General features: G+C 39.3%; 1 protein-coding gene across 1 annotated transcript in view; it reads left to right on the top strand.

Moving 5' to 3' along the window:
- The first annotated feature begins 44 nt into the window (after positions 1-44).
- CPE (carboxypeptidase E) overlaps positions 45-17067 on the top strand; it is an 84026-nt gene continuing 67003 nt past the window's right edge. Inside the window, 2 exon segments of the mRNA XM_006081820.3 lie at positions 45-95; positions 97-352. Of these exon segments, the coding sequence (XP_006081882.1) occupies positions 45-95; positions 97-352 (307 nt within the window).

The following is a 17067-nucleotide window of genomic DNA, read 5'->3' as shown; positions in this document are numbered from 1 at the left end:
AGGCCGCCGGCGCAGAAAGGCACGGGCTGCGGAAAGAGACCGCGATGGCCGGGCGAGGAGGCCCGGCGCTCTGGCCCCTGTGCGCGACGCTGGCCCGCCTGCGGGTGGCTGCTGAGCGCCGAAACCCTGGAGCCCGGGGCGTCCGCGGCGGGCATGCGGCGGCGCCGGCGGCTGCAGCAGGAAGACGGCATCTCCTTCGAGTACCACCGCTACCCCGAGCTGCGCGAGGCGCTGGTGTCCGTGTGGCTGCAGTGCACCGCCATCAGCAGGATCTACACGGTGGGGCGCAGCTTCGAGGGCCGGGAGCTGCTGGTCATCGAGCTGTCCGACAACCCTGGGGTCCACGAGCCTGGTAAGCGCGCCCATCCCTGGAGGAGAGCCGCAGACGGTTGCACTGGTGGCGGTTGGGGGCAGGAGGGCAAGGTGGGCCCGGGGGTGCCTTGTGGAAAGGGGCGTCTGGGGTGGAAGGTGGGGGAATTAGAGGGACGGATGGAGATGGGGATGAACCTGACCTAGAGCGCTGTGGCTTGCTGGGTTCCAGGCTCTGCTGTCCTCCGTCCCTTCCCAGCCCCAAACCCTCCCCCAGCCGTTAGGCCACCTTTTGGGGAGCTTAGGCCAGAGAGGATGGGAGCACGTAGCGAGCAAATCTGCGGGCTCGCCAACCCAGCGGTCACTCTCCCTTTGCTGTACCAGAGACCCGAGGGGATAACAGAAGCCTTGCAGACAGGTGTAGAAAGCTAAGGTGCAGAAGGCAGGGACTTCGAGACAAGAGGAAGAGTCATTTAGACGTATTTCCTAATTCCCGGAGGACCAGCTTTATTGGGTTCCGCAGGCTCTCCATACCCTTCTCTACCTCTACGTGTGCATTAGGCACAGGGGCACTGTGGATGCTCAGGGAATGTTAAGGGTACTGGCAACATTGGGTGGTGGTGTGTGCAGACCTGTAGGCCTCCTCCCAGGATGGGAAAGTGGCCTTGACAGGCATTCGGAGTTTGAAACTGGACTCGACCTTGCTCAGCAAAAGGAAATATTCGTTGTTTTTTTTTTCTTCCTGCATTTGACACTTGGGATAAGTGGTTGGTGACCAGGTTTTTATTTCAGATGTTGTTCCTTTATACCTATCTGATGCATCTCCATCCAGAGTATTTTAAGGCACGTTTTAATTGATGTTAAATGGGATTTATTTAGTATTTATTAGAGGTATTTAAAACAGTGTTCTTGGGCTTTTTTCATGTTTCTACTCTTAAGAGTTATAATAAGGCCTAGTCTTCGGATAGTAAAGGAACTATTAATGAATCCTGGCAGATTTTTCAAGGAGATTATATGAAAGCTCACATTCACTTTGTTGTCTTGTTTCAAGTTTAGCAGTAAAAATCTATCGTAATATTACTGTTAGAATGCGATATGCTTCTGAAAATGAAAACAATACGTCTTTTGCTTGAATATCTGGAATGTATGGTTTGTCAAGATTTGTAAATTTCTCTTTCAGATTGCAAGCTCTGTGAGGCAGGGCAGTATCTCCAGAACCTAGCCCAGATCTGCACACAGCAGGCACTCAGTGCACAGTATTAAAAAAAAAACAAAAAAGGATCAGTCATTTGCTGAATAACACACTATTTAAAAATACAATGTTCGATTCTTCATAAACACAAAATACACAGATTTAACTCGTTTTACAAAGGCGAACTCAGAAATGTTTTTACATTATTTGCTTTATAATTTCTTTTTCAATGAAGCAAATTTTAAGTTCATGGAATTACTTAATAGAATACAAAATGTCTAGTCATTTTATTTTTATTTATTTTATTATTTATTATTATTATTATTTTTTGAGAGAGAGAGAGAGAGAGAGAGAGAGAGAGAGAGAGACACTGATGTGAGAGAGACACATCGATTGGTTGCCTCCTGCACATGTTCACACTGGGGTAGGGGATCAAACTTGCAACCCAGGTATGTGCCCTTGACCAGGAATCATGTATTTTAAAGTTAGAAACTATTATGAACACTAAATAATCATGAGGTTGATTCCCCTCCCACCCACCCCATTTTTAAGAGGAGATAAGTAAGTTAGAAATCTTTGGGGAAATAGTGTTTAATGAATACAATTCAACTGAGTACATTTGAAAGATCTTATTGGCTTTATTCAACGATTCATGAATTGGACAGCAGAGAGAAAGGAGCTCCAAGGAGCTGTACAAAATGAAGACTTCCCGCAGAAGGGAGCAGGAACAGGGAAGTTATAAGCAAAAAAAATCGAGTTGGTTATTGCAAAGTTAATTTCCTTTAAGGGATGGCAAGGGCTTATCAGGCAGTTGACCTAACTAGTGCTGATCAATCAGGTGATTCCAGGTTGACTGGTTTAAGGTTCCATTTCTGAGAGAGCTGAAACTGTAGTTGTCTTGCTTTGCTGACATGAGCCTTAGCATAAGTGACTCCATTTTGGGCCCGTTGCATTATTTTAAACACTAGCTAATGGAGACGTCTGATTAGTATATATGTTTGATAGTACTGGTATGAATTAACTTTTTTAGGAGGTTTTGGAGAAATGAAAGTGTTCATCCTTAGATGACCTTCAAATTCCTTGCAGATGGAGATATTTCAGGAAATGAGAAAGGAATACCCATACATATTCTGAGGTAGAAATATATGCTTTCAGTTTTTTTGAGCACCTGCACATTCTGGGTGGACCAGTTTCTATGGGATGTGCAGTGATACACACAAGCTGTCCTTGCCCTTTGGGGAATTGGGAATCAGGAGTTTTAAGGACAGTAAAAAGGTATGTAGGGCTGCAAGAACTACATGGCGTGGAAGGACTGGGTAAAGGAGACCAGAGACATTAGGTCAGGGGGATTTGGTCATTGAAAAGTGGATGACAAGAAAGTAGGAAATATATTTATAGAACGCTGAATATTGAAATTTACCAATTCCAGTGTGGTTCGTATAGGATCTATGTTTTAAGTGCCCCCTGCTTTCGAAAGAGAGCAACTGCCTTAACTGTTTTCACCTTATAAGTGCTGTTTTAACATGTGATTAAGCTAGTAGGAAATGATATTTAGCTTGACAAATTCATTTACTGGACTAACACTTGATGAAGTTGCCCATATTCATTTTAATTTCCCAGTAAGAGAGAGGTATCAAGTTTGCGACTTTTCTTAATCTAAATTCTTTTTCTGGAGTAAAAAATGTAGCTAATGTGTAAGGGTTTAGTTATCATAATAGAAAAACTCTCCCAAAACAAAACAACATATTCACCTAAAGCCTTTTCCTGTGGCAGAACTGGCAAGTGAGAGGTTTACTTGGTGAGATGAGTGGATATGGACAGAAGGTGGTGAGATGAGTGGATATGGACAGCTGAGCAGAAAGAAGTGCTCATCTATACTTGTTTGGTACCAGGCTGTGGTCTGAGTTTGAACTTACCTCTTGAGAAAGATTCATTCTCTCAGATATTCTACATTAGAATCATCAAAGGGGAAAGAAAATTCCATTTTGAATTGACCAGTGAGGACTCTCCGTACTTCTTCTGTTATGACACCATGGGAATCAGCTTGATTCTTGACTAGCTGAATGTTGGGTCTTTGTTTTCATTTTGTATCACTGGAGGCCTGCAAGAATCTATTGGAGAAGGGTTGTGGGTATCAGCCATTCTCAGAAGAACTGCAAGTGGTCTTGACACCAGTCTCATCTCCTCACATAGGGTGACTCCGGACCCCAGATGTGGGACTGGGATGAAGACTAGGCTAAGATCGAGTCTTTGCTGTCAGACTGCCTCTTGGCTGATTCTGGGGGCTCGGATGTGTTCCGTTAGATATGATACCTGCCAGGCCTCATCATGTTCCCCATTTTTCTTTATATTTTATACTTTAAAAATATTTCCACACATAGGGACTTATGTGCTCAAACCCAAACATTTGCTCTCCTAGGCAGGCATGTTCATTATTGCAATACTCATAACAAAAACCTTTTTTTCATTTATGTCAAAGCAATGGAATCCATGTTCCCATACCACTCCTCCCAGAGTTAAACATGAGTTAAGATTAGTTTGTTTAAACCTCTAATTCTTTTACATGTAGTTTAAGATTGCTCCTGGGGAGTAAGTCTTATTTATAACTAAAATGCTATCTTAGGAACATTCTTTAGAGCATAGATATTTCTCTCTCAAAGACTGGAATGATTATTTTGGACCCATTCCTCCCCAAATCTGTTAAAATTTAAAGTGTATGAAGGCCAGTATACATTTGCCAAATCTTGTGATGGAACATTTAATACTGGCAAACTTTCTATAAAACAAACAAACAAAAAAGAAGTGGGGATTTGGGTTATTTAAATGGCTTCTTTTCATACCAGATCAACATGTATTAGTGGAAAATGATTACAACTGAGTGACAATTTTATAGCTGGTGAATATAGATGTTAGAATCTGGAGAAGGATATAGATGTACCACATGTGGTCAAGAGTTATTTTTAGACTTGAATGCGTCAGTGCAACTCTTGCCAGAAATAATGTACTTGATTGACTTGTGATTGGCTAATGGAAGAGAGGAAATTGGGTTGGCCCCTAACATTATAGGTATCCTCTGCTAAGACAAAATAGGCAGCTTTCTATGGAAACTGATTTGAGAGGTGGAAAAGGAATCACCTGCCAGCATCTCCCTTATTGGCATAGCCTAGGGGTGAAATCCCTGCCTTCACAGTCACTTCCTTTGGGAAAGATATTTTTGACAAATGCAAAAATAGCCCATGTAAGGCGTGACACATAACCCAGCTTTTCTCAAAGTCTATTCAGTGGAACATTAGTTCAGCTTGGTTTGATGTTAGCTAAACAACGATAAACAGGTTTGTGTATTACAGAACTTACCAGAGCCCTTAATATGCCAATATTTGTTTCAGATCTCCAAGTCAGATGTATAATAGATGGTATTTTCCTAGCTTCTTTCACCATGGCACCTTTTTTTCAAGGAGCTTGTCTGTAATTAGTGTTACACTAGTTTGAGAAACACAGCATTGGTTCATTATCATTCATAACCAGATTATGAAGGATTAATTTGGTAATTCTTTAGCAGAGAGACTCATACAGAAAATTCTTTATATGTTTTCCTTTTCTTTCTTTTCTTTTTTTTTCCCCCATGAAGTGATTTATGTAGGGCAAGCTCTTAAGATATGATTATTGAATTGAGAACATAATTCTGAGGCAATGAGGCACAGGACAGATAATTTTGACTGGAAAGATTAAAGTAAAAAATGCCACCCAATTCTTTTCTTGTTAAGTAGCTTCATGCTTTAACTTCTCTTTGCCTCCTTTTCGTGCCTATAAAATACAGATACTTTAAAAACTCATACCTCATAGAGTTGCTGCGAGGCCAAAGTAGTATAATACATAGAAAGGAATTAATGAAGTTGCTTGCATCTGGTTATGAAGATGAGCTGATTTGTTACAAATTTTCTTCACTCTCAGTCGGCCTGGGAAATGTGCTCCATGGACCTTGCGCTCATTCGGAGTAGGCGTGCTTGGCTGTGTCATCACATGAGACCTGCTGAGTGCTCACCTGTTACAGTGGTTTATTGCACCAGCCTAGCTGAAGCCCAAAGGACTTTTACCCTCTCGGCACCATTTCCTTGTTCACAAATGTTCACCCTCTGTGATTTTTAAAATGAGGGCCATTTCTGCTCTTAAGCGGTTTGACATCTTATTTTGCTTTATTCAATAGGAACAGTGAAAGTGTTCATCATTATCTGATAATGTTTTTATGGTTGTTTCTTTAGGTTATTAAATAAATCTAGGGCAATTCCAATGTCTACTTTGGCAAACTAACTTATTTTCTTTTCTTTTTAAACTTATTTTCTTAAAGAATGCAGGATGAAACTGCTAGGGACCTGACTAATTTATTCTTTTACAAACTCAGTGTAAGTGAAAGATCTTTGAAACTGTCTTTGTCATCTATCCCTAATTTTCTTATCCCCACTGAGGTCCTTTTGAGGCAGAACAGGTATGGGCAAGTTTGAATTGGAGGCTTTTGGAACTTGGCCATTTATAGGAGGGGTGTTAGCACTGGATCTTCTTGGACAATGGACCGTTCACTTCCAAAAGGACTCTGGTGTTCCAAGTTCTGGTTATGTCCTGGTCTTTGGTTCCCTCTGTGCGTGTTTGTGTGTGGGGAGTGAGGTAGGGGGTGGTGAGACTCTGTTTCCTGGTGCAGCTGGAGGTCAAAGTTCTCTCTTTGGTGCATGCTCTGTCTGCATGATTTGTGTTTTTGGTCTGTGATCTCCGAAAAACAACTCATTATCTTGTTAGTATGACATCATTTTGAGCTGGTCCTGTGATAATAATAATAATAATAATACACCCTATTTTTAAGACATTTGATTTCAAATGAAGGATGATTATTTAAAAAATGGATGGAGAGCACTTATTTTTAAAATGAGACTAAATATAACCTTTACCAGGTGGCTAAAAAAAATCTCTGGTTATCCTGTGGTTATGAGTATCAAGGTAATTGGGAAAAACAACAATTATCTCATGTATTTTCATATGCAGACAGCTACTCATATGTTCAGATCCCAAAATGATGCTATTTGATTGGACCTACCCAATTACTCTTCCCATATAGTCTAAAGTATATCCCAAACCAGAAGATCTTTCCTTACTATGCAGCTGCTATTCACTGCCATTGTGTAATTTACCCCCCAAGAAATATGTTCTTTCTAGAGCTCAACAGCTTGCACACATCATAAATTTTGATCATGAGTTCAGGATAGTAGCACTTCAATGTAAAAGTTGGACTGTCACCTCCCGGACCAATGGCCCGAGTACCCCCCACCCGCCCCTTTTCTAGACAATGGGTAATTTTTACAGCAACCTTTCTTATGACCATTAAACATTTCTGTGTGGCATTCCAAGCTAAAATCAACTTCCCAATATGAAAAGAAAATGTAAGCTTTTGTCAATATAGCTACATACAATTTAATTTAAGGCATATTTAATGAATATCCACTATGGATGTGCTATTTTACTTTATCTGTCAGTCACTCCTTTAGGCAGAGCCTTTGCATGTATTGAAATGTGTTACTTCATTCCTTGCCTTGGATTCACTCTTTAATGCACATTGAGGTTTATAGGGAGCGGCTCTAGAGTTAAGCCTGGGATTGACCTGTGGCAGAGCCACAGGTAAGTCCCAGCTTAGAGGGTGGAGCTAATGGGCTAATGGGCTGTGGGAGATGCAACAAGTGCTGCCAAAAGAAGTGAAACTCACAAGAACATTGTAACTTTGTCGACCACTACCTTGTTTTCCTCTGACTATAAAATAAAGCCTCAGCTTGCTGGCTGGATCCTTCTCTGTGGCCTCATCCAGGCACAGGAGATCCATTGAGCCCAGCTATATTCTCTTTGTCTGTTTTTTCTTCGCTGCCCCCCTTCAGGCACTCTGAACCCTTGGCTGTGCTGGCATGGCACAGAGCTTAACTGACACACTGCTTGCAGTCACATTTTGCAAACTAAAATGTGATTGTTGCCCTTTTTGTATTTTAGATATAGTGTTGGACAACTGATTTTAAAGTACAACAGTTCTATTGAAATGGTTTTATTTGTCTCCAGCACGGATTTTTTTTTAAGTTTATTGGAGGAAACCATTCTTATTCATTGTGGGAACTCAGTAATATTAAGCCAAATTCCCCACATAATCAGCATCGTGGGATTTAAGTTAACACACTTTTGGAAACTTTATTAACTTTACAAAATCAAAAGGACCTTTATAGCACTCACACAATGAGAAATCCTCTTGTTAAATATATTTTCTCAAGAATCAGATTCAGCTTTTGGAATATGTTAATGCAATACAAAATACGGACAGAGAATTCTCATGTGAATATTGTATAGATGTATAGTGAATATATGATATAGACAAATAAATTAACATACATGTAGACATAGATTTTATCTAAGCCTTGATGATGGCAAAGTAATCAGGAGTAGAACAGTCATTTTAAATTATTTAAAATTTCAAATTGGTGTAAGTATTTATAGATTTCACTCATATCTATAAAATAGCCTTCATTTCTCTTGTTTTTACTTCTATCCATAGCTTTTGTCAGGAATTGAAGAGTTTTTTTCTTTTGTCTAACAGGCTTACTCTTTTTTAAAACAATATATTTTTATTGATTTCAGAGAGGAAGGGAGAGGGAGAGATAGAAACAATGATGAGAGAATCATTGATCGGCTGCCTCCTGCATGCCCCCTGCTGTGGATTGAGTCCGCAACCTGAGCATGTGTCCTTGACCAGAATCGAACCCAGGACTCTTCAGTCTGCAGGCTGATGCTCTATCCATTGACCCAAACCAGCTAGGGCTAAGTGGCTTACTCTTTTTTTAAAAAATTCTCAAAAAGTTTTTACTTTCAGGAAGTTTTCTTGGGTTATTGCCTTCTCTTACCATGTTCAGGTATTCTACCAGGGTTTTACATATTTGGCCAAACTTGCCTTTATTTCCATGTAAAGATCCTAACTAAGGTGTACCATTGGAGATAGGTTAGGAGAACCTAACAGATTAATGTGGGCCAGCAGTTTCTCCTTCTTTGGCTTTTCTTCTCTTCTGTGGATATCAAAATAAGAGTAGTTACCTGAATATCAATTGGAAGCCTTTGTCTGACACCTTTGGGTCATAAACCCAAAGGATGTGATAGGTTCATTTACTCTCAACCATTTAGTTCTGTAACTCTCCAACTCCTTATAAACAACCTCCAGGATGGTCTTAAATTAGCAACCTTTCATACCTATCACAGGTGAGGAATTGGATGGTATTTATCGTTATGGGGACTTAAAGATGTAGGAAATGTCTGCCTATTGTTGAAAAGAAGTGTTTAAAAGAAAAATTAGGAATGTAAGTTTTCTTGTTTTCTCAAGATTTTATCGCAGTGCTTTTAATTCCCTATAAAATGAACATAAATAGTTCTTAATTATGCCTTAGGAAGATCTTAGCGAATATGTTAAGAATAGTTACACTATAAAAAAAGACAGGTAACTTGAGGAGTTTATTTTTTAAGAGGGTTATTTTTAAGAGGTTTAAAAACCTTTTCTTATTAAAGTATAGTTGGCATTTTTAAGAGGTTTTGTGGCAGTATAGAAGGAACAAGCTGAGTCTTAAAGTAAGCACCTTTTGGTTAAGTCTGCCCTGCCTGAAGTCAGCCTATTATCAGCTACATAAAAGAGCCTGATTTCCTGGTGTTCATGTCCTTTGTATTCTCCATTTCATTTCTGACAAAAGTCAAAGTTTTAAGATGAGGCTTCAAAAATATAGTTGTCAATTCCGTTACAAGTTAATGGTTTAAAGCATTGTTTGTGCTGACATTTTCTTTCTCTCTAGAGAACCACCTGTCCTGCTAATTCCTTTTTATTTTATTACATTTTATTTTATTTTTTACTTAACTGAATTTATTGGTGACACATCTATACTAATAATAGAGGAATATGCAAATTGTCTGGGACACCATCATGTAATGACCAATCAGGATGGGGTGGGGCTGCAGCGGAGAGCTCTCAGCACACCTGTGCCGGGGGTCTGAAGGGTGCGGAGAGGAAGGGAGAGCAGATAGGCAGTTAGGGGGATCAGGCCAGGAGGGGAGAGCAGATAAGCAGTTAGGAGGATCAGGCCAGGAGGAGAGAGCAGATAGGCAGTTAGGGGGATCAGGCCAGGAGGGGAGAGCAGTTAGGGAGATCAGGCCAGGAGGGGAGCACAGATAGGCAGTTAGAGTGATCAGATCAGGAGGGGAGAGCAGATAGGCAGTTAGGGGGATCAGGCCAGCAGGGGAGAGCAGGGGATCAGGCCAGCAGGGGAGAGCAGCAGGGGCCATCAGGCCAGCAGGGGAGCAGTTAGGGGCATCAGGCAGGCAGGCAGGCAGTCAGGTGAGTGGTTAGGAGCCAGTGGTTCCGGATTGCGAGAGGGATCCCGGATTGGAGAGGGTGCAGGCCAGGCTGAGGGACCCCCCACCCCCATGCACAAATTTTGTGCACCAGGCCTCTAGTTCGTTAATAAAATTACATGGGGTTCAGGTGTACAATTCTATCTGTATATTGTATTGTGTGTTCACCACCCCAAGTCCAATTTTCCCAATACCATTTATTGAATAGACTTACCCCAGTGTGTGTTCTTGCCTCTTTTGTCAAATATTAGTTGGCCATAAAGATGTGGGCTTATTTCTGGGCTCTCTACTCTGTTCAATTAATCTATATCTGTTTTTATGCCATTGCCATGCTGTTTTGATTACCAGGGCTTTGTAGTATGGCTTGGTATCAGGTAGTTTGATTCCTCCAACTTTGCTCTTCTTTATCAAGATTGCTATAGCTATTTGGGATCTTTTGTGGTTCCATATACATTTTTGGAATATTTGTTTTAATGATGTGAAATACCTATTGGTATTTTGATAGGAATTACATTGAAACTATTGATGTGCTTTGGGTAGTATGGACATTTTCATGATGTTAATTCTATCGATGAACATGATATATGCTTCCACTCATTGGTATCTTCTTCAATTTCTTTCTTTAGTGTCTTATAATTTTCTGAGTACAGGTCTCCTACATCCTTGGTTAAATTTATTTCTAGGTTATTTATTTATTTATTTATGATGCAATTGTAAATGAGTTTTCTTAGTTCCCCTTTTCTGATAGTACATTATCTATAATAATATAAGTGTTATATGCTAATTAGGCCAGATGTCCTTCTGGATGAAGCTGGGGCTGCGAGAGAAGCCCTGGTCCCAGCTGCCAGAGGGAAGCTGGTGCCGGCAGCTGGGGGAAGGAAAGCCTACTCTTGTACTAATTTCGTGCATTGGGTCTCTAGTTGTTGTATAAAAATACAACTGATTTCTGGATATTTAATTTGCATACTGCTACTTTACTGAATTAATTTATCAGTTCTAGTAGTTTTTTGGTGGAATCTTTAGGGTTCTCTATATACAGTATTATATCATCTGAAAATAATGATAGTTTTACTTCTTCCTTTTTAATTTGGATGCCTTTTATTTCTTCTTCTTTTCTGATTGCTGTGGCTAGGACTTCCAGTACTATGTTGAATAAGAGTGGTGAAAGCAGACATCCCCATCTTGTATCTGATCTTAAGTGAAGCATTTGTAGTTTTTGACTATTGAGTATGATGTTGGCTGTGGGTTTGTCATATGTGGCCTTCCTTATTTTGAGGTATGTTTCCTCCATTCCCACTTTGCTGAGAGTTTATATCATAAATAGATATTGGATTTTGTCAAATGCTTTTTCTACATCTATTGATATGATCATGTGACTTTTATCCTTCATTTTGTTTATGGGGTGTATCACATTTATTGATTTGTGGATATTGTACCAACCTTGCATCCCTGGAATAAATCCCATCTATCCTAGTGTGAAATCTTTTTAATGTATTGCTGGATCTCATTTGCTAATATTTTGTTGGCAATTTTAGCATCTATGTTGTCAGGGTTATTGCCTATACTTTTCTTTCTTTGTAGTGTCCTTATCTGTCTTTCTCTTGCTGCTTTAAGATTCTTTCTTTGTCTTTAACCTTTGCCATTTTAATTATGATGTGTCTTGATGTGGGCCTCTTTGGGTTCATATTGTTTGGGTCTCTCTGTGCTTCCTGGAGTTGTGTGTCTTTTTCCTTCTTTAGGTTAGGGAAGTTTTCAGTCATTATTTCTTCAAACAGGTTCTCTATTACTTGCTCTTTCTCTCTCCCCCTTCCTCTCTTTAGAATCAATTAAAAAACAAAAAACCACACATCTTGGGTGAGGATAAAAAAAGGGGGGAATTGAATATAGTAAATTTTTAAAAAATATATTTTTATTGATTTCAGAGAGGAAGGGAGAGGGAGAGAAAGATAGAAACATCAATGATGAGAGAGAATCATTGATTGGCTGCCTCCTGCATGCCCCTTAATGGGGATTGAGTCTGCAACTAGGGCATGAGCCCTTGACTGGAATTGAACCTGGAACCTTTCCATCTGCAGGCCGACCATCTATCCACTGAGCCAAACTGGCTAGGGCTGAATATAGTAAATTTTTATTTACAGTTAAAATTTTTAAAGATAATTTAATTAAGTGAGCAAATCTCCCTTAAAGGTGATTATAGAATTTTCTGGATTTCTAAATAGATTAATATGTTTTGTTAACTGAACTTAAATGTTTATGGAAGGACTAGGATTTTTAATTTATAATTTATAATTCTAATAAATTGAATAAATAAATTGAGTATTAATTTTTAAAAACCAAATTAATGTCCACATCTTTTCTATTCACTAAGTCACCCTCTAAGGTGTGACTCTCAAAAAGCTTGCATTTATTAGTTTCTGCATATAGTGGATCAGAGCTCAGTTCTGAAATAGGGGTCCTGCTTCCTCTGAAAAAATATTGTTTCCAAATTCATGAGCTATAGCAGATTTCGGAGGTGTTGAGCATGTGCAAAATACCTGAGGAAAATGCCTTCCTCTATGTGTTAATGCATGGAAAGGATTCTATAAGCTTTCCTCAAATTAACTTTTTCAAATTAGAACAACCTCTGGGCTGAGTGCTGCTTGGAAAAGTCACCTCAAAATGCTTACCTGATCTTTGGTTTGTTCCAGTGTTCCACTGTCCAGTGTAGCATATGGGATTAATAGAGTTTCATGTTTTCATACATGTGAGTTACACACAATTTTACTATACCTCTCAAACCCATTCAGCTCCTAATTTGCTCTCCAATGGTCTCTGCGGACTGAGCTGGAGAAACTTTATTATAAGAGTACATTAATTTTACTCATATGTCAAAATTGGTAGGTTGTATATGGAGGACAACTGTAAGCCTTGTACTAGCAGTAAAACACATGAATTATATGATAATATTTTAAATATTGTTTAGACCTCTTTATTACTTCTAGACTTCTGCATAAGCCTTTTATAATTGATTTAGATTACTGGATAGATAGGATTTGAGGGCACCTTATATTGTCTAAATAAACATTTTCCCTTCTCTTTTGACTCCATTTCAATTAACACAAGGTATATTTTAAAAAATAACATGTAACTCTCAGGAACACCAAGTATTTTTTCTGAATAGTTTTAAAACTCTTATTATTTTTGCTGTTGTTACTTTAATATTGAAGCTGAACTGTTGGTTGTTGTAATTCTATGAGCTGTATGTACAGGGAGAGGGAATGAATGAGAGTGTGTTTCTTAAATTAATGTACATATGGGTGAGACTGGCTGGTATTTCCTTCACATTTCATAGAATAAAGGTCATGTGTTCATTGACTCTGTAAAGACAGTTGCATAAGCAAGCATTTATATCTGCCAACATTGCCAAGAGGCCAAGGGGCCCTCATTTGTAGACCATAACCACATTTTCCATGATGTTCTCAGTTTTCAGACCAGGGTAATAAGAACACTCTATAATAAAAAAGGCCCCGCTAACAACTTGTGAGTATAAATCTCTCTAATTGAACAAATTACTAAGAAGTCTATAGACATTTGGAAATCAAATTCTTAGTAGTAGAGAGCAGTAAATGAAGTATATCTTCCATTACTATATGTATATTGTTATATTTATAGCTAATATCCTTTATAATAAAAGCCTAATATGCAAATCAACTGAGCGGCAGAATGACCGGTCGCTATGCACTGACCACCAGGGGGCAAATGCTCAATGCAGGAGCTGCTCCTAGCCCACAGGCCCCAGGCCAGCCAAGGTGGGTGCCAGCGGGGGCCTCCTGATTGCCCCGCTAGTCACCCCACAGATTGACCCTGATTGCCGGTCAGGCCTAGGGACCCTACCTGTGCACGAATTTCATGCACCAGACCTCTAGTACTTATTTAAAATACTAACCAGTGCCTGCTTTATGTGTGACATTCTGCAAATTGAAGAGATACTTATAAAAAAGGAGCGGCAAACAACAGTATTTTACCAAGTACTTAATATGAAGTTATTGACTCAGATTCTACAGGGAGTCAAGAGAGAAACCATCAGAGGAGGCCTTTCCGAAGGAGTTGGGGGTTGGAGCAGGACTTCAAGGATGAATCACATCCGAAAGTAGAAGAGAGAACTTCATTCTATGCCATAGAATATCATTCACACTTTTCGTGTCTTTTTCTTCACTATCCCCAAAAGTGATGACATATAAATATTCAGTAAGTGTTGTGAGATAATTATATTACATTCACTTGTGAAATTTCTACCTTGTTAGAGAGTGTATAATTTTTAGAGTGTTATCGTTTGGAGTAGATTTCCCTCATCATCAGGAGGATAAAACTATTAGGGATGGAGATTATGCTCACATTCTCCTTATATGTAAATTAAACATAGAATATAACATGATTACAGTATTGGTCAAATAACTATAGATATAATTATATTAAGCATATAATATAATATGGTTATGTTATATAGCATATAATTTAATTATATTAAGCATATAATATATATTTCAATAAGCTACAATTGATTACCAATACTTTCCTCCTCTCCCGGGTATATTTTTGAATATTCTTTAGTAACTCATGGAGTGCAAAAGAGTTCTATAGTTTTGATTTTGCTAGGCCAATCTCCCAGAGTTAAATATAGCTTAATTAGTGTTCTGTTTTGACGATGTATATAAAAAACTAAATTTAACATTGCAATAACAACACAAAAGATATGTAGTTTGAGTTACTGAAGAATTGCCTTTCTCCTGGTGTTGGCAGCCATTCCAGAACATTCCTCCAGCTGCATCTGCCTAATACTTGATCATGTACTGTCAGATGCTTTCGGGAGAGGAATTCACTATGCAGAAATATTTAGTATTTAACTAATTTTTCCAATTATAGGTTTTTGATTAGGGGAAATTTATTTTGAATTACTCCTAATGTTAAACACAATCTTCATTAGTGTTGTATAGAATTGTGAAACATTAGAATTACAGATTTTTATTTCTTCGCTGGAAGAAACACTCATTTAAAAATGAGTTGATTAGCCCTCGCTGGTTTGGCTCAGTGGATACAGCGTCAGCCTGCGGACTGAAGGGTTCCGGGTTCGACTCCAGTCAAGGGCACATGCCTGGGTTGTGAGCTTGATCCCCAGGAGGGGGCATGCAGAAGGCAGCCAATCAATGGTTCTCTTTCATCATTGATGTTTCTCTCTCTCCCCCTTCCTCTCCAAACTCAATAAATAAAAATATACTTTAAAAATAAGTTGATTAAATTGAGCTTCAGAGAGAGATTAAACACCCTGCCCAAGGTTGTATAACTTAGGAAGCCCAATTCCTGATATACAGGTAGGTGTTCTTTTTAAAATGATTCCTATAGCAATGTATACAGATGGGAGAATAAACATAACTATTTCTTATGTGGCCCATGACGGTCATGAACTATTTACATGGACTGAGGCTGTGAGGGAGTTCACAGGAATGAAATTTATCAGTCTGTTTTCAATTCCTCAGAGCAGAGTTTCCACACCATAAGTTATAAATGGGCATGGGTGTGCCCGAGGTGATGGACAGGGCCTGGGGTGGCGGCGGGGAGTGTTGGGTGGCAAAAAAATCAGGAAAGGATTGAAATAAATTACTTTAGCATACTCTAAATATGTACTGGAAATATTATTTTTCTTGGCAGTAGAACCCACTCTCTAGAAAGAAACAAGCTTTTGTTGGAAGACTGCTCTGATGAACTCTTTTGGGGCCTGGGCTGAGTACAAAGGAGGAACATTTTCAGAGGCTGTGTGGAGGGAGAATCAGGAGGGAAAGACTTAATGGCTGGTGGCTTAACAGACACTTCGGGGATAAGAGGAGTGTCGGATAGGGAGGACGGGGACAGCAGGTGGATTGTTGTGGATCGCTGTGGAGTAGGTTACTTGGGAAGTGGGATGAAGTACTTAATTTTGTTTCAAGATAAGCACTGGTGCCTTGGCCGATGTGGCTCCGTGGTTGAGCATTGGCCTATGAACCAGGAGGTCGAGGTTCCAATTCCCAGTCCGGGCACATGCCTGGGTTGTGGGCTCGATCCCCAGTTGGGGGCATGCAGGAGGCAGCCCATCAATGATTCTCTCTCATCATTGATGTTTCTGTCTCTCTCTCCCTCTCCCTTTCTCTCTGAAATCAATACAAATAATATATTTTTAAAAAAGGTAAGCACTGGCGAAGCCAGAAATTGTCCAAAGAGGTACAGTTACACGTAAGTGACAATACATTTAGGAGAACTTGCTAACAAAGATCAGCGGTGCACTATACTGCAGTGCTTCCTAGAATACACGAAGGCAATGTTTTGGGAATGTAAGCCAGACATCTCCCACCCCACTGACCATTTACGGTCAAGTCTAAGATCCCAGAGCACTTGGTATCTTGCTCCCCAGCATATGTTGTCAGTTTGGATCAAATAAACTCATAAAAAAACCAGTCTTAGATCCCCGAGCTGTATTTTCTGAATTAAAATCCTGGTCCCAGGAGAACATGAACACGGAGAGGGCTTTGGGAGGCTGTTGTGGTTTGTGAGGCCGACTCAAGGGCTGTGTGAACCATGCAGGATGAATCATGTGTTGTTGGAGGTTAGGGGTGCAGAATATAAATAACTGAAACTGGGTAAGGTTTCCTTTTAAAAAACAGTCCTTGTGTTGACTTTTTCATGTGTCTACATTAAATTTTAATGTGAAATAAGTTATTTGTGCTAAAGAGGGTTACATATTTGTTGAGAATGTTTCTAAACCAACAATCAGCACTTAGTTTTTTAAAAGAACTTTGTCTCCGTATTTGTGAATGTTTTATAAAACACGTTATTGTGGTATTATATTGTATTGCATATCTAATAATATGTAAAAAAGATTAACTATGTATAGAAACAATACATAAAAAAAGATTAACTATGGATAGGAACTATACCTGGAATAAAGCACCCTCTTAAATTATTAATATAGAAAATAGTGGTATGCGTTATTATAAGAATTTAAGAATATATATGAAATATATGTGGTTGATTTTTTTTCCATTTGAGAAACTCTACCAAGTATTTAGATGTCTGTTGGTAATTTTTATTCGGGATATGGGCAAGCCAAAAAAGAAAAGCTAAAATCTTCAGGCTGATGTTTGAGTGAGAGG

This window comes from Myotis lucifugus, unplaced genomic scaffold, assembly GCF_000147115.1.
Source record: "Myotis lucifugus unplaced genomic scaffold, Myoluc2.0 scaffold_1, whole genome shotgun sequence".
Lineage (NCBI taxonomy): Eukaryota > Metazoa > Chordata > Mammalia > Chiroptera > Vespertilionidae > Myotis > Myotis lucifugus.
The sequence above is the reverse complement of the archived record's forward strand: the minus strand, read 5'-3'. Positions and strand labels throughout refer to the sequence as shown.